Genomic DNA, 25680 nt, shown 5'->3' with positions numbered 1-25680 from the left:
TCAGAAACGTGATTCTGGCTGTATGTCACATTCAAAACGCACCTTTTTGCGTCTTTAGATATGCCCATATCTAAAGACGTTTGAAAAAGGCTTTGCATTTATCTACTTCTAAATTTGCATGAAAGACGTTTGAGAAACCTGATTCTAGCCAAAAATTTGCTAGATAAACGCAACCTATGTGACATACATGCATGTATGTTAAACATGAGAAGAGTGACTCTAGCATAGAGATACAGTCAAGAAGATGGACTGGATATTATCAACTTTGCTAGTTTTGGGGATGAGTTCTTATCTTGTACAGTTCACTTTTTATTTCTTTGGTGATTAATTCCTTATACAGTCATCTAGTTTATACCTAGATAATTATTTATAAAAAGGGATTGATTAGTGTGAAACTGTTTCTCCCTAGGCTGTATTTTGTGTGAGTGAATATGATTTGAATCATTTTTTACAGGCAATCATATTGATATTGATAGACTGAGTTGATATTTCTAGAAATTCACTCTGTCAAATTGAAAGCATACTTATTTTTTTTAGAAAACTTAATAAATTGATATAAAGAAAATAATATGCAAAATAAGCTGATCTTAATTTTTGTTGTGTATGAGTGATGGTCTGATGTCTGTTCATGTGACTCTGATCATCAAATACCATGCTAGTTCTACAAACACTGTATGATTTGTACGATATCTGTCATTGATTTCAAATTGAATACTTTGTTCTTTTCCTTCCTTTCATCTACATCTCTTTGTTCTGATAGACATTAAAATCGGGTCAATTCAGAGCACACGTTATGCAGGTGATAAGACGTTATTTTTGTATTATTTCTTTATCGCTTTATTTCTTTTTTTCATGGCTTATGTTGTATTCACTTGTGAATGTTTATTTTTTTCCATGTTTCTTTATTGTCCATCACTTGCATTTTGCATCTAGGCGATTGGATTTTACACGGGCATGGTAAATAATTTGACATTTCACTGGCACGGTGTTTTTTTGTTACCATCATCCTTAACCTTCCCTTCTTTTTATCAGCTAGTTACCCCCCCCCCCCCCATCCTATCATCAGCTAATTACCCCACCCCTTCTAATTATCATTATCAGTTCATATTTTTCATCATCACCTTTCATCAGTTCTGCAGTTGTTCAACTCAATATTACCAATAATAGCAATATCGCTATCCGCAATCATTCATCTTGTTGAATTGTGCAATGTTTTAGATAGTCTTAGCTGGTCTAATGTTTGATGTATGATGTTAATATGAGAGTGATATTGTTAAATAAGTCTTGCTTGATGTTTCCCCAAATGGATTAGAGTGATTCGATGTATTTGTTCTTGAAGCAGTTAAAATAGTTGATGTTGATTAGTTGTTGGGATTAGTGGAGTTCTCTGCATTGTTTCATGAAACTGCCAAACTTTGCAGACATCCCATTGGAATGTGTGGATTCAAATCAACACACATCTCGTGGTTATTTTGGTGAACTTGTAATTGTCGTGGTTTTGTGAAATGATACCCTACAAAATTGGTATTAAGTCCTGTGAAAAGTTAAGGTGAAGTTTGTAGTATACATTTTTTTAGACTTCTCACAATCCTGAACAGTACTCATGAAATGTTTCTGCTTGTTTCATTCTCTCTTTCTCTTTCCTTTTCCTTTTACTTCTTTCTCTTCTCCTTTTACTCCATAGAATATATTACAAAGATTGGAAGTATTTTCTTCAACCCATACCTTTTCCTCTATTGATATATCATCTCCTGAAGCTATGAGGATACCCTTTTTGCTCTGAACAGATGAAAGTTTCTATTGAGAGCCAGAAGGGTGTTGATAGTGTATAAAAGATATGAGTTATTGACCTTTTGGGTCTCAGAAGATGATATTATGTTCATCCCATATTACAAATGATCATAGCATTATAGTGTTACAAGATTGATGATAGATCTTTCAACCTATAGATTTCTCCATCCATTGTATTTTTGCCTGTTCTTTCCTCCAAAACTTCTAAAAACTGCATAAATTCATTTTCATCTTTATGAGATGAAATTAAAATAGGTAACCAAATGCATAATCCCCACCCCCACCCCCACCCCACCCCCACCCCTTTTGCCCTGTCCTATCCATTCTCTTGCAAGCTGTTATGGCCATTGTAAAAACATATTGAGAGATAAAAACTGCATTAATATGTTCCTATCTTTGTATTGAACATGAGGCGCATTTATACTGTCAAATACCTCATTTTGAAAAGTCGCGATGTTTCGTGCACCCGGTTACACTTGTGCTGAAACATCACCGACGGAGCTGTTCAGCGATGTTTTGGCGTGTTTCGGTTGGTAATGCGCATGTGCAGTCTTCCCGACCTTTGACCCCGGCCTGCTATAAGATTTTTAGCGCGCGCAATTTCCAGCTAGCGCTATAGCTAGCTAAATAGCGATACATCCCATGCGCATGCATGCGATATGTTTTGTTTATCTCGCGTGTAGTATTTGAGGCAAGAGTGGATAAGTTACGAAGTACGGACTACGGCTGCTGATTCAGTTTTCCCAAATTCAATCGAAATCTAGTAGTAAAAACGATATGGGAAGGTTAAGAAAATCATCGTTGTTAATTGGAATTATGAGAATTCGCCGACGTCGTAGGGAAAGTGATCGTCGTGCTCGTTTTTTTAGGTACTTTATGAGGCGACAGCAAGAGCTCACCAACCTCATTTTGACCCTCGTTCTTCTGTACCCACTCATTTCTCTGAAGCCCTTTTCCCCACGTTTGCAGGGACGCTTGGAAGTCTGGTGGAGGAGCTCTCCCTGCCTCCACATCGAAATCAAGAACTTCATCTCATCATTAGTCCAATGGGAATTGTTCACTTCCATATTAATTAATCTAACAAAACACTCAAATACTACTACTAGACAGATATGGCCAGACGGGAATAACGAAGATTGAATAAAGGATGAGTTAACGGAATTGGAACAAACGGAGCTGAATGAACGGATAACACGCGCGACGATGGAAATGCTATAAATATCACATGGGAAGAACGTGGTTTAAAAGAGCGCGGGTAACAATCCGGAAGTGCCGGAAGTCACTTGCCTAACATCGCGATGTTACAACTGCGAGCGGTTATACTTGCCAAACACGCCAAAACACGCCAAAACACGCCAAAAGATCACACTTCGTTTTGGAATGTTTGGGGCTTGGCATGTCTGCCGGTAAAGCGTAGTTGCCCTTGGTAACATCGCGGCCAGGCTCCGGTTTGGCATTTTTTGGCGTGTTTGGATGACAGTGTAACTGCCCCTATGAATGAAGTTTTCGATCCATCCCAAAGATTTCCATTTTTTTGTTCTTCCCAACCCCTGTATTTAATATTTCCTGATAGAAATGATTACCAATTTTAGATATCCAATCTGCATCGTTGTATTTCTATCTGTGTATTTAGAGAGATGGAAGTAGTTTATCTAACCCATAAAATTTCACCACTGTAGTTTGTTGTCTCCCCAATCCCTCTCTTGGTTATCATTTTGTGAAAAATGTGGTTCAACATTGAGCTGTGTTTGTAGTGTTCCTCATGATGTCTGTTTAAGGTAATGTTACTGATTTGAGGCTAATAAAAAGAGTTAAAATAGGAAAGGTAATTATTATATTGATTTCATGTATTTTGTACAGATTATCATTACTAACATTTTGTACACAGACTAAGCATTGAACAAATTATGAATATAAAGACAATTTGAGTTCCTATTTAAATCAATAACTCTACTTTTCAAACAATTAAAATTAATTAATGTTAACTAAAGCAAGATGATTGTGTTGTAGATGAAAGAACAGTGGTCAAATAGTTTAAAATGATTGGTATTATTGATGTAGTTTGTGTTTGTAAAAGTGCAATCTCTGTAGAGTGATCTGTTCAGAGTCAGAAAGGCATGTGTTGAATGATACAAGCTGGCACTCTAAGATGGCTCTCAGTTTCTTACAGTTTGTCTTGCTTCAATGCTTATAAACTTTACCCTATCCACCCATGAACTTCCTATGGAGCAGGGGGTATACGAGGGCACTGTGTCATAAAACGTTCCATCAATAATAATGATGAAGATCAACAACAGTCTAATTTTCTAGGACTTATTTTGGGTGGTAAAAATTTGAATAACTTGGAAGCCAGGTTAGCATTAACTAGAAGTGTGAACACCATCATGTAAAATTACAAAAAAACTATTCACTTATCATATGTGCTGAGGGGCAAGTCACATATCACCAATTAAGATATCAATAAAACTGGTCTATGTAGACAAGGTATCATATCTTAGAATATCAGGACAGTCTCTGTAAAACTGGTTAACAACATTGATATACAATGCTTCTTTTTTTTTTACAAAGACCAATTTTATGGTTATCATTTTTCATTGGTGATATGTGACAGTCCTTAATGGTAAGTGGTTTTAAATGAAGTTGTTGTTGGAATGGAAAAGATGAGAGGTGTTAATTCACATACTTTCACACAAGTTAAGGACATACATGGTTTCAGACATAATAGTTTGGCAATTGTGTGTGTGGTGATTGTGAAAACGTCCCAATCTTCAATTTGGTAGACTGAAGTAACACCCTTTTGTTTTCCTTCTCTTTTTCATTTTTTACGAGAAGATAAATTTGTCTACTGAGAGCCCTAAGTTCATTAAGTAATATGCTTTTGTATTGAACCAATTCCCCTTCTGGCTTACAACAGATTATTTTGCCTTTGAAATCTGTCTTAGAGTGTGTGGTATACACAATGTATTCACCTGTATATAGACATGCAATTGAAGCATCTTGAGAATTGTATGTTTCACCCTAACCACTATTTCTAATCTAAACATCCTTTTCTATTCATTAATTGCTCAATATATTTTGAGATAATCATTGTGATTTCATGGCTTTTTTCCCTTCTTCCTACCTTCTTTCTCTTCCCCCATGCCAGTCTTATTCTTTATCCATTTTACATGCATCTATTTCTCTCCCTCCTTCCCCTCATTAACCTCTCTCAGTCTCACACTAATTGTTTTCTCTCCCCTCTCTGCCCCCCTCACTCTTCTCTCTCTCTCTCTCTCTCTCTCTCTCTCTCTCTCTCTCTCTCTCTCTCTCTCTATCTCTGTGTGTGTCTCTCTCTCTCTCTCTCTCTCTCTCTCTCTCTCTCTCTCTCTCTCTCTCTCTCTCTCTCTCCTCTCTACCTATCTGTATGCAATTCATACACAATGAACATGGATTAGATGTTGTTACCCTATGTAAATAAAGAAATGTAATTATTATGTTTTTGTTTGTAATGTGAATTACGAAACAAAAGCATTCTTTCTTAACAAAAAATATACATATTGAAATTGAAACATTCATTAAGGAATTAATAGCTACAGTAACTGTGATTTGAACTCATTAGTATTACAGTGAGGAATGTACCATCAATTTTCTTTTACAAATCTTTTGATGACTTATGATTATTTTGAATGTCACCATTATCTTTCAAGGGGTGTGAGGGTTTTTTATTTATTCTATTCAGATGAAACTTGTTGGATTCCCTAACCATGTTTTCATTTAAGTGTAACCATTGTCTTTTCTCTGTATTTATTTTCAGCTTACTACCCCTCGGTTTCCTGTCGTCATCAAGATAGGCCATGCACACGCAGGAATGGGAAAGGTATTTTACTTGCTTGTAATACAATTAGAGTTCTGATAATAATCCAAAGTAAATTCTGAAAAAAATGAACACCTAACTGATTAAACGTATAAATAGATCTTTTCAAATCATTTTGAAAGAATATGTATGATTACGAAGTAATGACCATTGAAGGCGGGTCTACATCCTAGCCATCTTCAGTAGATGTGCATTCCCAGTAAAGTAAGTTAGAGAGAGAGAGAGAGAGAGAGAGAGAGAGAGAAAGAGAGATAGGGGGTGGGGAGGGGGTGGTATAAGGACTAGAGGGAGAAAGAGAAACAACATTAAGATTGAATGTAGAGTAAGTAAATGATAGAAAGAGGGAGAGAGATAGTGTTGTTTTCAATCTCTGTAGATATGTATAAATTGGGGCTTTGGGGCTGGTTATTAGATAACTTCAACATGTTGGGCTCCCAGGATTATTATCAATAGATGGAAAGAGAGAGGGGAGAGACAGACAGAGAGAGAGAGAGAATGAAAGAGAGAGATAAAGAAAGAAAGAAAGAGAGGGAGAAAGAGAGAGAGAGAAAGAGAGAGAGAGAGATAAAGAAAGAAAAAGAGAGAGAGAGAGAGAGAGGGTGCAACGGAGGCTGATGGGAGAAAGCAGAACAATAAGAACAAGAACAGGAATGAAGATAAAGAAATAAAGAGAAGAGAGATGATAATAATAATGATATTGGTTCTTGTATAGCGCATATCACATTTAAACGTTTCTATGTGCTTCCTAATTTGGTAAAATACTCCGGCTTTAGCCTAGCTGCTATTGCTGCATTCTAGCATTTCAAGGAATTAATTCCTGCCAGGTACCCATTTACCTCACCTAGGTTGAGTGTGGCACATGTAGATTAATATCTTACCAAAGGACATTAGTGCTGCGTCAGGACTTGAACTGCGGACGTTGTGATCCACAGTCAGGTGACATATCCACTTGACCACGACACTTCTAGGGAGGGAGAAGGCAAAAGAAAATGATTTTGAGAGAGGGAGAGAGAGAGAGAGAGAGAGAGAGAGATGGGTTCAGTCTTCCGCAGAGGGTGGTTTTGAGATCAGTAGAGGCTTCCTTTGGGTGACTCTGAAGGATTGATATTGTCACATCTCATTCCCATAAAGGATTAAGTGGGGTTTTGAAGATAACTAATATATATATATATATATATATATATATGTTTGTTTTTAGTACAATAAAACAGACTTTTCACCTATATGGGTGTTCTTATAACGTGTATGAAGGAAGAAGCAGTACTTTAATAGGATGACATACATTTTTAGCACATTCTTCCTATTTGTAAATTAGATTCCTGTAATTAGTAAAAATGATACTCTGAATTCAAATTTCATACGTCTATTTCTATTTCTATTATGTGAGGAAGTTTTTGACATGTTTTAGCTGTACTCTACCCTAATTTCCCAATCATTTTCAGCTCTAAAGACTACTCATGACTACACATGAAACCATAAATGTTGCAGCCACACTCTGTGCCTGATCTTACTGACTAAGAATAACTTCATGATACTGAGTTGTGAAACTCGAATGTCAAACTGTTACCATGGAAACTCCCCACAGTACCAAATCCATGATAAATTCTGGTCAGATCCAATTTCCTGGATGGGTTTGAAGCAGCTATTGAAAGTGACATAGTAACAGCAGCATCTTCAACTCAGGATGATCAGTTTGAACAAAATATCTGCAGAATGATCATTGTCCCATGATTATGGCCCACTTTCTTTGAGGGGCTTTCCTCAGACATCATACTTTAAAACATCGCAGAGACTCTGGCAGATATAAGTTGCGGTACAGCCAGCCAGTACCACCTCCTCCCATTTTGAACCCGTTATTTTGAATCTGTTATTATTTAAAGTGTGTAGGGAGGTGTTGTTGGGATTTATATGTTCAGAGTTGTGCCCCCCTCTCTCTCTTTCTTTACAAAATCTTTGATATAAAGAAAGCTACTTGAAACATGTCTAACTTTATATCTCTTTGGCCTTCTCAATCACATTGATGAGTAGAAGAAACAAGTAGACATAAGGAACACAGTTATCATTATAAGTGATATGTCATTGGCCTTGTAGAGAAAAATTCAATGGGTTTCAGAGAACGGCACTAAAACTTTCTCATAAGTAAGAGGTGGAGTTGGGAGTTATCGGGCTAAGGTTTTCTTTTAACCTCTTGATAAATAGTTCCTTACACTGTTATATAATTCTCTAAGTGTCTGCACCTTGTGGTTATTATTATTATTGTCATTATTGTTTGAAATATAGCAATGTGTGAAAAACAGATATTTAACTTTGATGACATTAATGTTTATGAATTGTGTCTTATGATTTCCTTCTTGGCTTCAGGTTAAGGTAGATAATCATCAAGACTTCCAAGACATTGGCAGTGTCATCGCCATCACCAACTGTTACGCCACTACAGAATCATTCCTGGACGCCCAATATGACATCAGAGTGCAGAAAATTGGCAACACCTACAAGGCTTTCAAGTAAGTCTGGTCTGCTAATTAGATTGATTATCTTCTCTTCTGACTATTGTGTTTGTCATGTATTCATAAGAGGTGAACGTATAGTCACACGGGCATGTACCCTATCATTAAAGAGGGTGGGGGCCATGGAAGGATGCCCTTCCCACATCCCCCCTAATATGTAACCTTGTACATTTTTATTTCATCCATAGAATAAAAAAGATGCCACCCTCCCCTTCACAATGCCAGCACCTCCTCTATGATTTGATCAACCCACACTTTGCCAATGCTGCTATGAATTCCTTCTTAACTATCTCTATTTGGTATATGATATTATATCAACAATTATATTGCTTTCAATAAAACTATCTCTGGTTCTAGGCAGAAAAGGATTATTCTTATATATTTTTTTGTTTTTTTGAGGGGGGGGGGGGAGAAATTATAGAAACTACAATTATTTCAGATCATCCCTTCAGCCATGTTGGGAAGTTACCCTAACTGGCAATCTGAACGGAATAACATTATACAAAATATTATGAAAGAGTTTTAATAATATAGTGGATCATTTTGATGCGAGAAGCCAAATTCGAAACAGGAGAATGTGACAAATAGATGAGGTAGTGTTTCATCCCACCATCCATATTATACATTATGTGGTATTTGATATTATAAAATGGGTTCAAGAATGTAGCCAATGAGAAGCGTCAAATAAATTGGGTAAGCGTGCATTATTTTTACTATATGCACGGTACCATCTGCATGGGGTGCATTTTGGCGATAACAACCATAGATGAAGGTTGCTGGAGACATCTTATTATATGGCCTTGCTACGTAAGATTGTTGACCCATTTTATAAAACAAATAATACACGGGTTATCGCTCGTGAGGTTATGGCGATGCAGTGCTATTCGGGTATTCATAATGGCACAAAATACACTCGGCTATGCCTCATGAGTATCATTGCACCATAGTGAATACCCTCATGCGCTGCATCGACCATGACGCACTCACATTTGTGTTTTATTTGTATATCAATAACTTCATTTTAATTCAAGAAACCTATATAAATCATTGACACTAGCGCTAGTGGTTTTTTTAATGCAAATTTTCTATATAATTTGACATTTTCAACAAATGAAAATCAAATTAACAACAGAATATTGAAGATGCAAATTACACTCATTTTTTAAAGTAGAAACTAAAATTCAATAACCAAGAAAGGCATAGCGTTGCCTTTATCTTGTGTGTAATCAGCATTCTTGTCTTGTTAAAGAGATGTTAGTATTTCAAACACATTTGTTAAAAACTTTAGATCTGTAACCCCCTGGCTCCAATAGTTACAAGAAAACTTTGCCCAAGGCCTCATTTGTAATTAAGCACACAATACGTGACACCCCCAGAATGCTTAAACAAGATGTGACAAGGTATTTAGATCGTTGATGAAAACAAATTTGAGGCAATTAGACTTTCCTGTGCATCGTTTAAAAGCTCTTCTAATGGACATGATTTCTGGAAAAGCTAGGGAAGGTTAACAAGATGTTCAGAATAAACAAGGTCATCCTTAGGTTAAGAATGTCCGATCTTGTAATTTTGGGATAAACCACTTTCCTGTTCTTCATACAAATACTTCCAAGGTTTCTGCTAATCCAAATTAAGGATTGTCCATCTTGCCAACAACACTTTCCTCTTTAGAAATGCATATTTTATTTTGGTATGACATGTTGCCACAATTTGTATCTATTGCAATCTGATCTTGATAACAATTTGTTAGGGGTTATCACTTAATCTTAGAAAAGAAGGTTTACATTTTGAGTAGGTGGTAAGTGTCGGGATGCATTTATCCAAAGCTAATTTGTAACAAATTGACTGTCTGATTGATATTATCCAGTTATGGCTTTATAATGGTTAGCTAGAGTTGAAGAAGAAAGTGCAAGATGTTTATGTTAAGCATTAAAGGAAGTTTTCCGATTCAATTTACCATCTTTGTGATAAATCTGTTGATTTTACAATCCTCTCATTTGAAGGAAATCATATCAAATCTTTACTTTCTACTTCCGCTGTTCTTTTGGGATATAATAACATATTACACATCCTTCAGGTCAAAGTTTAATTGATTTATGGAAGGTGACATGTTTAAATGTGCTATGTTGATATATATATATATATGATGGAAAATGACTAGTGAATTAGTGATTTAGTGCCCATACTTCACCTGCATGATACTATATGTACGTATATCACATATAGCACAAACTACACGATTATCTTCCTGAAATCTCTCCACCCCTCTGCCAACCCCCAACCCCTCCCCCACCCCCTCCTCCCACCCATGCGGGGATAAGAGTGCAGCCTGGATTGCGTGCTGGGAACAAATCGACGATAAGCAAACAGGAAAGAGAGTTAAGAGATTGACCAAATGAAGGATGACACTGTTTGTATCTACTCACTAAATTTGATTTGCTCTTGAGCTATGTGTCATCTGAATGTCCGAGGAAAAGGGTGATGATAAGCTCACGGGACTGGTCGGCAAAAAGAGTTGTAATGTTTCTTTCCTTCTCATTGGTTATGATGGCTCTTAACACCATACATATGTGGACATTTGAACCTCATTTAACCTATAGGTGATATCACCTATATCTCATTTTGTAAAAGAATGCCATATCAATACAATCACAAACAATGCTATGAAATCATGCTAAGGACAACGTAGTACCTTAACTTATTGCCTATAGCTATTATAATTGGATATGTAACATTTTATTGTCATTTTCACACATTTCAATAGTGATGCCCAAGGTTATTAGAATTGCATTAGGTTTATTTTGTGAAAGTTTTTGAGATCTTATTCTCAGTTGTTTTGATTGGTGACATGAAGTAGTAGGAATAAGGATGTAAGACTATGTAATGTTGTAATAAGGACAGTGTGAAAACATTTTGGATGTCTATGTCTAGAAATTGATTATTCAAAGACTTGTACGTTTTTGGGTTATAATTTTATATATATATATATATATATATATATATATAAAGGTCCACTTTGGTCCTAGTCACAGACAGCATATTGTTGTTTATTCAGATTACCTCTGTAACAAACAGCATTATTTAGTTTAATGATTAGCAGTATATAATATAGTAAAGCAAAATAAGGGCAAATATTATCTTGTTTATTGAAAAGTAAACATGTTTTAATTCATTCTACATTTGAAATGGAACAAATATGACATGTGCTTTGGTTAGTCTGCTGCCAGTTATAGAATTGAACACATTGTAATCATGAAAATATAGTGCGTTTTTCGGGAAAAGAAGTGAATATTATGACAATTTGTTTTCTTCTTCTAGCCATCAGAGACTTTTTGTTAAGGTAATTTAACCAAGACAGCTAACAAAATTAACAATAGTTGCATTTTAACACAACTTCAAAGTCTCAATTCTGAATTTAAAAAAGTGCAGTTTTTTAATTGCTTTCATGCAAGAAGCCCCTTCTCCATTACATATGTGAATGTCATTCAAGACAAGTCATGAGTCTTATTTGATAGACTAATTTCTTCTTTGAGTTTTCTCCCCAAGAAAGAGAGTGAGGGGGGCAGGAGGGGGGAATTTTTGGCAACCCTGGGCGGCCATTGATGCGGTTTAGTAGTAAATTACAGGAACTCTTGGAGGTTCGCGGTCATGATCAGAAGACCAAAATAAGAACGTAGGTTGCGTCTTATGAAAAGTCAGGTGGTTGCCTATCAGGGCACAGAATGAACAACGATGTTACTCTGTGCTCTCGTAGCAGATGATAACAGTATATGAGCATGAACCTAATATGATATGAGCAAAAAGTTTTTAATCATAGCAAAATTAACTGTACTCTGTGCTGCATTTCTTGTTATGGTTGTTTAAATTTTTTCTGAAGAATTGTTTGACCGTAATTATGTTTATGAGCCTATCTTGCAGGATAATATAAAATGAGCATAGCCCAATGAGAATGTTGCTAATAAACACTGGGGGAAAAAAATGATGGAACAAAAACTGACGACATCTATGACATCTACTATTGAGGTTTTATGAGTCAAACTTTCTCTGAGAATAGCAGCTGTGATTAATTATGTACCCACCCCCCCCCCCCCTTCTTCCACCCCTCCTCTCATCCCTGGGGTTTGTCCCAGGCCTGTTCCCCCAAAGACACAAGGATGAGCTAATGACATAGTGACATTGTGCTCTAGTCTAGAATCAGGACGTTTTTGTATCATCTTCTTCTAATAATTTAATGATTAGATAAGTGAAATATATTTGTGGTAACACATTTTCCTAAATTATCAAGAAATGTAACCTAAATTTAAAGTAGTCGGTGTTTATTCCAATTTCTTATTTTCAGGACTATCATTGTTTTGTAGTTTCCCCCATCTGGTGAAATTTGATGACTTTTTTTTAGAAACCAGAAATCAATTATGCTCTTGAAGGAGACTAGCAGTCAAAGATCTGATAGCTCTTCTTTTCCCAGGGGCCAAAAGAGTTGTTGCTCTCTGGAAAGTTTGATTCCTTGTAATTTTTTGAAGAAAAAGAAGATTTAAAAGCTTAAAAGGGAAAATTTTATGCATTGTGTGTCATTGGAAAAGGGGTGGTTTTGGTACTGCCCTGGAAGTAGCCCTTGTCATCTATTTTTTCCTGAAAATTATTATTTGAAGTTTTTGTTCTGTCAGGTTTGAATTAGGTCTCATTGTCACATGATATGGCAGTGATATCTAACCTCTATAATCAGACCTTTTGCAGCTTTGTGCACAAGATCAAAACTGGAACTTGCGGTGATACCAGTAGATTTGGTCATATATGTTACTATGGAGAATTCAATTTAGAATTCCCTCTTGACCAATGATTTAAGAGGCTAAAACCTTACAGAAAGGTTATAATTTTTCATAAACATTTTTGTTTTCCTTACTTTGTAAACTTTATTAATTTTTTTGGCTTCTCTCATGATCTTGTGAAAATGTTAAAAAGTATGTTTAAAGTAGTCTGCACTACGAACTCATTCCATGCCATATGCTGGAACCCCCCTCCCCCAAGTAAACTATTGAAGGCTCATTTAGCTCATTTTACGATTGTTGTTCAAAACTTGTTGGCATAGTTCAGGTTTCATCCATGGATAATTTTTAAAAAAACTTCAGCAAAATTGTGTGAAATAAACTCAATATGTTTAGTTTTCAAAGTGAGAAAGAGTCTGTCTCTTCCATGAGATTAGATTAACAAGTTGATAATGCCTAAACATAAAGACTAGATCCTGTTTTGTAGTCAGCTGTAGTTTAGTATCAGGGGGTGTGAGGAGGGGTTCATTGTGGGTCCAATCTCCAGGTCCGTCCCTCCTTAAAACCTTCAACATATCTAAAGGAGCTGAAGATTTAGAAAGGTTAAAACCAGGGCAGGTACAATTCAGCATCTTCAGGTCAAACAGGGGATTTTTTAATGTTGATGCAATGATAATATCTGGGCCCATCTTTTAAAAAATATCATGTGCATGTCTTTTATTGTTGCTCCTGTAGTGCTTGCTTCTCTCTCTCTCTCTCTCTCTCTCTCTCTCTCTCTCTCTCTCTCTCTCTCTCTCTCTCTCTCTCTTTCTCCCTCTAACTTTCTCTATCTCCCTCTCTCTCTCTCTCTCTCTCTCTCTCTCTCTCTTTCTCCCTCTAACTTTCTCTTTCTCTATCTCCCCCCTCTCTCTCTCTCTCTCTCTCTCTCTCTCTCTTTCCCTGTCAGTCCCTCCTTTCTCTTTTGCTGTCTATTTCACCACCTTTATGTTTTTTATACATCCGTTTTCTCCTCTCCGTCAATCTGATATTGTTTTTATTATCTTGTCTTTGACTCATGCACAGTTTAAACTTAGTACAGTAATTTTTTTTTCTGACTCTTGCACCACGGGCAAACCTGTTTTTTAAAACCAATGTGGGAATGTAGATTACTTTGTATTTATAAGGAACCATGTGCATATAGCTCCTCACTACCAACATGTTAATATCTACATCAGACAGCGAAGATGAGAACCAAACTCATAGACACACAAAACCTACAAAACAATATGCTCTTATGATTTAAACAGCAAAAGAAAAATCACAATTCTGGTTTTACCTGAGTATAGTTTGAGCTACTGAAGAAAAGTTTGTGGGGAGTTTCCCATTTACCTGAGGGACATGTGGGACAATGTGGGCACTAATGGGTGCTGACTGAGACCCATCTACAGGTGTCTAGGGGTACACAGGTACACCCGTTATAATTCAATTAGGAAAGTTCTCTCATCACTTTCTCAAGCTTTTCTCTCTCTCTACCGTTATCTTGAAAAAGTTCTAATCTCTCTGCACTTTGCTCAGTTTATATTCTGGTTGAGGTTGTTTTTTTCTTGCTAGAGTTGAATGATAACTGCAATGTAAACAAACTTATTTTCAAGACATTTTCTGATCTATTCAAAAAAAAATCTGCCCTTTCAGTCCCTTTCTCCATATGCATATTTGTTCTCTCTGCAGTAATAGACTACTATAAATAAGATTATTTGTGTGCAAGAAATTTTCATAGATTTTTGGTCCCGATTTGCAAACATTTTATGTATGCAGTGAACTATTGGAATCTCAACACACAACTTTTGCACTTTGCAATATATAGTATCCTTTATCAATAAATTGAATGAAAAAATAGTACAAAGAGATTTTGTAACACCTGACCATTATTTGTAATGACCATCTTATTGTACTTTGACATGGTCAAGTTAAAGATGATATGAACTCATATAGTATTGCAAGACACTAGACAAGTTTTGATTATGGCAATCTGTTTTTTCTTCTTCGTAGTACATTCTGACAGAGACATTGTTACACTGATGTGTACTGAATTTTCCTATTGTTCCCGTGGGCAATGGATTACATAATATCTACTCTGTTTTTGATTTTTCAAAGAAAGACAGGCTTTTGTGGCCAGAGATAAGATTTGGGGGTGCCTTTTACTTAGAGATTCTCTGACAAGGAAAGGGTAGCACTTGTTTAAGACACCATTGGTGTCTAAATTGCTACGGGGGAGGGGCACATTCAAGGAGCCATTTTTACAGATCTATATGACAGGTTAGCATTTTTGAGGGGTGGGGAGGGGGGAAGGGTCACATGCATCTCATGCCCACCCCTGGATCTCTTACTGAGGTGACTTTGATAGAAATGATGATGTCAATGATCAGCATCTAGGATATTCTGGAATTCCCAGGGCTTTCCAAATTATCTTCTTTTTTTCTCATCAATTTGGCACCGATCTGGGGTAAAAGCAACCTGTAATCTACCTTAAACGTGGCAAACTTGAAATGTAGTTATGTTGCTGTGGCAACAATAAAACATCAATTTAGAGAAGTTCACTGGACTTTTTTTTCTTCCCTTTTCTTTCGTTTTACCCAACACTTATCATGTGGCTTTAAATTAGGCTTTTAAAAAAAGGTGTTGTTTTGCCCTTGAGGTGTCAGCACCTGGGTCTGTCAGTCAATTTTTTATATATATATATATATATATATATATATATATATTTCCCCCAAATATTGATTAACAGTCATGGATGTCTGGAAAAGTATCCGCTATTTGTATATTGACCATTTGAACTTGACTGTAAGCTTACTAGCTTGCCCTGATGTATTATGAGGTTCTAACATTGATATGACCAGCTGTCTGAGCTAGGCTTTGATGCCTCTGGCTAATAATCACCCTTGGGCAATGAAGAACAGAGATCAGATTATAAAAGACCAATTTGTGAGTAGTGAAACTGACAAGCTCACTGTCATTTTAAATAATCTTAAATGGGAATGGGGATGGATAAGGGTTAAATAAAATATAGGGGAGAAATTGATTATGTACCTCCTTTTTTTCATGATGATAATAAAGATATTCAAGAATATAGTTTTTTTTTTTAAAGGGACTTGGTAACATCGTTCAGATGAGAGAAATGGTTCCAAAGTAGTTACATCAATGCTAGATGTACAATTAATGATAATCTGAAAGTTTGAGTGAAAACAGACCATTATTAATGATAACAATTGGGTATTAACTGATCTGATCAATTCCTTATCTCTCCCAACTATATTAATACAATTTAATTACATTTTAGATGAATGTAAATCATCACAAAGCAATGAATTGGCTCTTTATACCATTCCAGCCATTTAAGAGTTGAAAGATTTTTTTTAAAGCCTGTCTTATGTCTTCTTTTCAAGGAAAAATGGTTGGGAAAATTCAAAAATGGTTTGGAGAATTTAATGTAAATCACTGTTAAAGGGTGTTGCACAGTGACGCCTTCAAAGAAAACCATAAATATCTTTGTTGTTTGAGAATTTTCTCAGGATTTTTGCCTGTTATAGGGTGATTACAGTAGAAGGAATATAATAAATAGCATTTTATACAAAAATTACACATTTTTGTGATCAACATTCAACAATGTTACCGAGTCACTTTAAGTGTCTCAATTACTTAACCTAGATGCAGTCTTAGAATATATACTGAACCAAGCACTTGATAGGGTGCGAGTCATACAAACTTTTATTTGTTTATGTTGTGGAAAGTATTATAAATATTCAAAGGTGATATTGAAATTTTGATATCAGAGTTACCACCCTTTTTCAAATACCTTTAAAATTACATCTCATATTTATCAAGAATCTTTTTTGAAGAGATTTTTCAGTCTTGTAAAAATATTAATTTGTTCTTCTATATTTACAGTTATGCCATTGAAATAGATCACATTTCTGAGGCCATTTCTGATGTTCATAATGAAAACATCAATATGACTTCTATTGTTCTTTACTGCTTTCATCTCTTCAATACATATGATTATGTAAACTTAATATATTACTTTCATATTGTAACATTTCACACAATTACATACATCCCTTCTCAATTTTGAATGATGGAGTTTTTAGTAACAGGATGATAATGAATTATTTTGCTTTTTTACATCTTTTTTTTCAGGAGGACTTCAATTTCTGGGAACTGGAAAGCCAACACAGGATCTGCTGTAGTGGAGGAGATGCCCATGAACGGCAGGTAAGACTTTGCTCTAGCGAGTTTCTTTTCTTTCTTTGATCGCATTTGCTCTGCGCTTATTTCATCAAAGATATAGAGTCAGGGTTATGATTGGACTTTACAGTAGGTTGGTTTAAAGCCCCACTGCACTACTTGTAGCTTCTTGCACCCTCTATATAACAAAGAATGCCTAATTGGTGACCATTGGTCCCCATGATCCTCTTTTTCTTATGTTATTTGAGAGCTGAGTTGATGAGATAACCACCTGTCCAGTGACCTTGCAGGGAGGTCTAATCCCTCCTTTACACTAGTACAGATGGCCTTTAAGGTTAAAGTTTAGAATTTAGTTAGCTCAATATGCGATGGACCGGTTTATTAACATATTTCAATTTATGTATGTTTCTCTAATGAACCCCTGCTTACAAACCATTTCTTTCACTAACTCTGCACAATGACATCTCTAAAGATGGAATCCACTTTGCATACTATAGGTGTTATGTCAGACAACCCTCTGGAAAGCTTTTTAGTTGTCAAGAGGACTTTCATTGAAAGGGTGTGCATCAAATTACTAAAAGGTCTTTAAATTGACTGTATTGTAGTATGTATGTGTGGTAGATCTTCCCCTTTCCTTCAGATATGACATAAGATATATATCCAGGGGTTGAAACAATTGGATAGTCTGGGCCCTGAGGGAAATGTTGTTCAGCAAAAAAGTAGGACAGGTAGAATATAGAGTACCGGTAGAGGTCAAGTGTGACTCAGAGGCAGGTGGTGGACAAGGGGGTTACAAAGAGGAGGGGGGTTAATGAAGGGGAGGGGTGGGTGTAGGATTGACCTTCACAGCGAGGCCCTACTTTTTGTTTCATTTGTGTCCAGGTTTCTTTTCACTCACTAATCTAAAGTTACATGTAGGTCCTATGTCACTGGTTACTAATCCTGATGATACTCACGTTCAATCCCACTGATTTTTTGGGGCCAACCATAAGAATTTAGAATTTAGAATTCTAATTATATAACACCAGCCAAGATGTAACCAGTTTCCTCCATCAAGACAATCTACAGCCAGGATATCCAACCATCATAGTAGACAGATAGCCCATGAGACTCACAAAATCAGTCCAATGAAATGTCGGTCTCCTGAACTTTCAAGTAAGACCGACATTGGTGGCATGGGCTTAATTCAGTCTGAGAGTGACTATCTTGTCGAAAGATAGCCCATAAGACCTGCAAGATCAACATTTTCTGTTTCTTGGTCGATGTTCCTTGGCCCTTCATCTCATAGGCTTTAGCCATTTGCAGCCACCCATGCTCAAAGATGATGGTTGCTAACTCAATAAGAAAAATATGAATTTTTTTTTATAAACATGTCTCATTTAGACACTGTTGACTCGTTCAACTACCCCCTCCATTGTTCTCATAAGCTGCAGTATATTTGGATTATCATTCAACCTCAACCAGAACTAGGTGTATTTGATTTGATCTAATATACATTTTATTAGCAATTTTGACGTTGGCATTATATGTATAAATTGTTCCTAGAATAGCTATGGCTTATCTGCCCACCCCACCCTTTCCAAAAATCATAGGTCTGCCAGTCTAATTTATCTAATTTGTATTGCTGAAATGTTTAAGTTTCTCTATTTTTGTGGAGAAAGAAAAAAGAATTGTTCAGGTTATATGCCTGTAACTTACCAGTAAAAGGGGAGGGTGAAAATACAGGTTATTTTTGTTATTGAATAAATATCATGTGAGCTCTAATTTGAGAGGGGATTAGCCAATTTAGCTTACTTTCACAAGCGTAACTGTTTTCATTTAAAATGTAGACTGTCTTCCTTCGAACAGTGATCACAATTGTTGTTTATAATTGTCTACGTCTGACATACTAGATGATTTCATTGTGTTGTATCATGATCATATTTCACATGATCAGTGTGTCTTTGAGGGTTTGTGTTTTTCACCAATCAAAGCGAGTTGCCCTCCTAAATATAGACCATGGCACTAGACGTCCTAATTTGCGCCCTGTTTAGTCATAGATAGGGTTGCTGCAATGCACTGCTTTTTTACCCATAGTTTTGGGGGCTTTTAATTTGTCATCAACTCTTTTGTCATGATTGTCTTGAGGGACAAGATGGGGGAAAATGGGCAATTTAATGTGCTTTATGAAATGCTTCAGATACCCTCCCCCCCCCCCCCCTCTCCCCTATCTCTTTCCCCTCTCCCTCTCTCTCCCCTCCCCTCTCTCTTTCCCTCTCTCTTTCTCCCTCCCTCTCTCTTTCTCCCCTCTCTCTCCCCTCTCTCTCTCCCCTTCTATCTCTCTTTCTGAAATAAAATGTCTATATTCACACCTTTTTTTTGTCTCTTCCTTACCATTTCCTTCCGTGTATACTTTACTAAATGAAATTTATTCCCTCAAAGGTAATTTAGATCAATGTCATAGTGTCTCTCATCATCTCCCTTTCCAATCCCTTATCCAAGGTGCTATAACAAATATGGCTAGCTTGTGGTCCATGAGGCCTTCTCAAGATCAAAGCAAATGTAACATTCATGAAAATAAAGCAGAGCCACCAATACATCATTGAATAGGCAAACATTGCTCGCTCCATTTAGGAATTATTTTTTTTTTAAATAAATAATGTTCATTAAGTTGTTTGAATCATAGATTATGTATTGTGCATTTACCTTAAGATCAAGACTAGCTACACATCTAAAGAGAGAGAAAGAGAGAGAGGGAGAAAGAGATCGAAGGAAAGAAAGGGAGAAAAGGTCCTGCAAAAGACTACTTTCCAGCTTTCTGCTGCCTAATAATGGAAATAGGGCTAATGAGCCCAATTATCTTTCTCCCCTTCCTTCTCTCCTTCTATCTGTTTTTCCTTCAATCCCTCCTTCCTTCATTCCCAGGTACTTGTCATCACCTCTTTGGCACAGTGCCAAGGGGGAATCATCCAGGTTCCTTTCAGATTTCCTGAACAGAAAAGAATGATCTAGTGAAAGCTATGTATACAGGCAGGGGAGAGCTAGGGCAACATTGGACGTGCCTGGGCATTTTTTGGCAAAACATCAATAGCCACTACTACAACTACTATACACTTTCTTGCATATTGTGGGATCAATTATGAAGTGGTCTCATAATCAGAAATTTTCCTTATAAATTGTCTCTCTTTCTTTTCCTCTCTCCCTCTCTCTCTCTCTCTCTTTCTCGCTTTTCCCCTATAGTCCCATCCATCTGCTACCACTCTGCTACGTTTCCCCTGACATCTTTTAACATAACTCAAGGAATAAGTTTGTTCAAATTAATTAATGTATGCATTATTTCCTTACGCATATTTAGGGTGGTTACTCATTGCACACGCAGGTCATAACCATTGTGCAATCATGCATTTCATGTACTAGGGGGACAGGAAAAAAGTTGCAACTTTGTAATCATACACAAACAAGAAGTACACATTGTTTCTGGTTCATTTAAACAATTATTTTTGTTTACACCATGTTCTTACAGTAGTCCAATATAATTTGTTTGAATTGTTCTGTATGACCATTGACCTACTATCAAAGTAGGACAAAAGGGCCTATTGGACTTGTAGACTATGAGGAAGCCCTAGGCCCGACTGTATAGGTCTTGCCACAGAGGGCAGCATAGCAATCAAACATGAATGCAACCAGTACATGCCATGTATAATATTGATCTGCTCAGGAAGTTGGGAGGGTGGGAACATTGTCTCTGAGGAGTGCTTATGACTCATGATAAGTATCCATTTAGTTGAGGTTTTATTCATTTCCAAGAAAAGGTTCCGCTTAAAACAGCCAAAGACGATGACGTGAATGCAGACGTGATATGTCAAGAACAGCCTCTCATCAAAATACTTTTGAAACATTTTTTTAACTCTGAAATGTTATCTGATTTCTTACTTCACAGCAGTATACCATGTCCATACCATACCCTCTCTCTCTCTCTACACACACATTTATATTTCCTTTTTCTGAATAACTGAGATTAATATCATGTATATATACATTAATATATGTATATTATGGTTGCTGAGAACCCAAAGACCATTAACTCATATATTTACCATATGCATATAGTTAATGCCCTTTTGGGATCATTTTTGTGAAGAAATATCAATTTTATCCAACCAATTTCTTCAGCTTAAACTGACATTTGCTTTCTTTTGTATGTTTTTGATAATGCACCATGGCTTTCATAACTTCAGCATTTTGTTATTAAATGAATCTGCCCCAGCTATTATGCAATCCAATGCGTGCTCTTCCGCCATGTAGTACATTTCAGTGAGGTCATAGTAAGACAAAAGATGTTTGTTGGCCAAGCGAACACCAAAGCAACAAGGGCCATGTCGCTCAAGTTTTAAAGCTTTGATATTAAGAGAGATTTGATTTGACCTCTATATAAGGAGAGTAAAATAGAGCAAAGATAAATGAATTAATATTTGCCATTTTACTTTTTATTTTCAGGTTCAAGTTGTGGATAGATGAGGCTGCAGAGTTGTTTGGAGGAATGGATATTGTCACAGTGGAAGCTATACATACTAAGGATGGCAAGGATTTTATCATTGAGGTGAGGGCGTGCTGTTAAAAAATTGTAAGGAAGATGATTATGAAAAGGGGGAGTAAGAGAACGTGAGATTGATAATGATGATGAGGTGATGATAATGATTAATAAAGACGCTGATTATGATGCTGATCATGATGTATAAATGATTATGTAAATATAGCAGGACAGAACTGATTGGTTTTATATATGTATTTCTTTTGTTTCAGGTGAATGATTCTTCCATGTGTCTAATGGGTGAGAAACAAGAAGATGATAGGAAAGCAATAGCAGAGCTTGTTATTCAGAAGATGCATGCTGTTATCATCAAAAACACCATCAGGTCAGTATCATTCAAGATATGTAGTGTCAGCGTACATGTACATTTAACAATGCATGTAATAATATGTAATAATATTCATTTCTTGTAACATGCAAATTAAAAACATCTATGAAATCAGCACTCATGCTGATAAGGGTGTTCCAATTAACCCACAAGTGGTAAAATATATAAATTAATGAAATACATAAAAGTCATCCATGTACTACACCTGTGACGATTGTGGTAAAGGCAGATTAATGTCTTGCAAAAAGATGTTAGTGCCATGGCAGGAAATGAATCCTGTACAAATTATTATGCTCATGTTGACACTATTAAACCTATTAAGAACACTGAGAGTGGTTCCAGGCAGATTACAAGGCTTCCATACTAAACATGGACAATTATGATATCTTGTTATCTGTCTGAGAGGTGTTGGGATTTCAAATCTCTGCCAATATTTGCAATCATATTGTAAATTTGTATAATAGTAACCCTAATTCTAAAGCCTTGATAGATCTAAAGGAGAGTTTTTTCTGATGGAGAAGAAGAACAGAAAAGCTCAGAACTTTCACATGAGATGTTAGCTATGGTAAACATTTCTAGGTATGATTTTGCTGAATGCTCTTCATACAATATTCAACAGAAATCAAATTTACAATTATTATCTCTTTACCACCATATCTTCTCTCTCTCTCTTTCTTTCTTTCCACCACCACAGTACAAAAGTAAGTTCCTCCTCATTGTTGAGCACCAGCCCAGCTCCAAGCATCTCTCGTTCTGCACCCCACTCCCCATCTGCTAATTCCCCCCAGACCACTCCCTTCAGGCCCTCCAACAACCACACCCCAAACAGCGTCAGGTCCTTGGGCGCCGCCAGCACAACATCCACATCCAACGCAACAGCTGGAGGGTCTCAGGCGTCATCGTCGGCCAGGGCGACGCCCACAGAAGACGAAGATACCTTTAAGAACCTCAAGAAAACCTTTGCAAGCATCTTTGGTGATTTGTGATCACTTTAATACTATTTCATTTGAATTCCAAGGAATCATTAGGCTAAGTTTGAATTGTCTCTTTTCATTGTATACACATTCTCTGTTCATTTCTTTTTACATGATTTCATCGCTTGAGAGCATAAAGGGCATTCACTCAAAGACTTTGAATTCCCTTCTGGCTCTTGACAGACAATGTTCCAGTGATTCTTAAGTAGTTCAGAGGAAAAGAGTGGCACATTAACAGTTACGTTGTAACAAAACGACCACATCTGGCTAATTGACAATCGTATTTCTTTTGCATTGGACAGCTAGCTATGGTAATGAAGCACCAGAAACAGCAATTATAGAGAACTCATCTGTTCAGAGCTGAAAGGGTGCTATCTCTCTCCGTATAAAAGAACATGACTTAATGCCCTTCTGGCTCTCAACAAATGAAATGTAGAGTCTCAAGATGAAATTGTGTTGGTTAAAAAGCTCCAGTTTGGGTAGCACTGTAATTCACTATATACATAGTACTACTTATAAAACAGGATTTTGATTTAGTCAGATTTTAGTTGCAGGAGCAGAGAATGGTAGTATTGACAATTCTGGAAGAAAATTATGAAATGCATACATTTTCTTCCACTTTCTAGAGAACAGTTCATATTAAAGACGCTTGCAATTTGTTTCTTCAGGTTTAAATATATGTTTGTTTGTAATTATGATCTCAAAGGTACTCCTGATATCATTGGTTTAATCTTTTCAATTCAAATAGAATGTTTGTTTATTTGTTGTGTCTTGTCTGAAATAAACTGTATATAAGAAATACATAACCTACTGGTACTTTTAGTTAATTACTGCATTGTGCAATAATAATAATCCATTACATCTGTTTCTCTATAGTAAATGAAGTAATTTATTCTCGTTTCAACATGAAATATTTAGAGTACTTTCATATATGTCTGTAAGTATTGATATCTTCTGTCTGACTGACTGACTGTGCCAAATGATACAAGTTGTAATGGGTGTTGGATGTTTGGCCATATGTGAATTGATACATTCCCTTGTGACTTGTTCAAAGATGTTTTTGCTTTTCTTTTTATTTGTATAAAGGAAAGAACACACAATGTAGGTTTAAGATACAGGTTCTCTGCTGTTTGTAGGAGAAGGGATTGGGAAAATATTATTGATTAAAGTATAATATGAAAATATCATGTCTTTCTTTTAATTCGACGGACCACTGAGATGATCTTTTTTCTTTCAATAACCATTTCCTCTAATAAACCTTTCGAATGGTAGTTTACCACTGAACCAGTACCATTTTATTAATGTAGTTGTATTTGATGGGATCTTGAAAATGACAAACAAATCGTCTTCTGATAACCAGAAGCATGACATCATATATTTTAATAAATAGTCAGCAATGGCCTATTTTCTTGAAAGTGACCAAACTTAAACTGGGCTCAACTTTCTCCTCTTTTTTGTGGAAGGCTTACTGTAACCTCTAAATGCCATATAAACTATTGTAAAAATGTTACAGAATAAGGAATCATTTCAATTTTGGTACCCCCCAAAAAGGGAATTTAGAGATTTTGTTGTACTGTCATTGCAGAGTGGTGGTGATTTATACAGGTTAAGAGGTTGACATGTGGTGTTTCCTAAATCAATTGAATCAATCTACACACTTGTGCAGGGTTTTAATATGGCTGTAAGTTAAGGCAGGTTTTTCTAAATTTGTATATGGGCTCTCTTTATTGCTCTTGACAGACAAAATCTTATAAATTAAATGTTTAGATGTAAATTAACAGGTGATTATAAAGTGAAAATTAGAAATTGTTGTCTTTAAGAATTACATTTTTAACTGCTAATTTTTTTGACAGCCAATATTCTTTGGTTCTAATGAATGATTGAAAGTAGAAATATAAGGGCATTAATTCGTAGAAACAAGAATATGCATTTATGTAAGATATTTCTCATGTCTTTGTAAAATTTGTACACGGTATACCTTTATATAATAATACATTCCTGAGTCAAATCTTCCATCTTTCATTTTGTCACAAGTCAATATTGTAAATAGGCCCCTCTGCACCTTTCTCTTCCTTACAAAAATATAACAATTTACAAACATTTGCTCAATGTATATCAACAACCCAGTGCTATAGCTGGTATATATAGCTTCAGTGCATTAAGGTGAACATAGATATACTTATTGCATCATATAGTGTAAAGTTACCATTTTTGTTGAATACTTCCTTTGTATACATTTCTAGCTAGAGTTCAGATATAGAGACAATGCAAATATGCAAGGTAAAGATGCTTATCGCAATGTAGCCAATTTGAGGAGGGTATGTTTTGACCCTCAGTACAACAAAAGTGAGTTATTAGAATGACCCTTCAATAGAATCCTCAATTGGACTTTTGTTTTTTATCATAAAAGATTCACTTTGATCAAATATGGGACATATCTGTTATTTTGTTTCCTTTATTTTTATCATTTTTTAAATTTAATTTTGTTATTTTTTTTTAATTTATTTATTTTTTTTTTTTTTTGGGGGGGGGGGAGGCGTCCTGCTGCAAACTAAGCTTTTTTTTCTTACAAGAATTTCTGAACTGTTCACAAGATCCACTTGCAAAATGTTATATATACTCTAAATAAGTGTACTATGGACACGTTTCATATTGATCTGTATTGCTGCCATCTTT

General features: G+C 36.0%; 1 protein-coding gene across 1 annotated transcript; it reads left to right on the top strand.

The window, feature by feature from the left end:
* Window positions 1-748: 748 nt before the first annotated feature.
* On the top strand, window positions 749-24886 carry LOC115929935 (synapsin-like). The gene is made up of 7 exons (XM_031000092.1): window positions 749-799; window positions 5585-5647; window positions 8006-8148; window positions 17085-17159; window positions 21609-21711; window positions 21915-22085; window positions 22819-24886. Exons 1-7 carry the CDS (start codon window positions 794-796, stop codon window positions 23014-23016), a joined length of 759 nt encoding a protein of 252 aa, XP_030855952.1. The 5' UTR covers window positions 749-793; the 3' UTR covers window positions 23017-24886.
* The last annotated feature ends 794 nt before the right edge of the window (window positions 24887-25680 follow it).

Source organism: Strongylocentrotus purpuratus, unplaced genomic scaffold (genome assembly GCF_000002235.5).
Source record: "Strongylocentrotus purpuratus isolate Spur 01 unplaced genomic scaffold, Spur_5.0 spur5_scaffold_6, whole genome shotgun sequence".
Taxonomy (NCBI): domain Eukaryota; kingdom Metazoa; phylum Echinodermata; class Echinoidea; order Camarodonta; family Strongylocentrotidae; genus Strongylocentrotus; species Strongylocentrotus purpuratus.
This window is presented reverse-complemented; position numbering and strand designations above follow the sequence as displayed.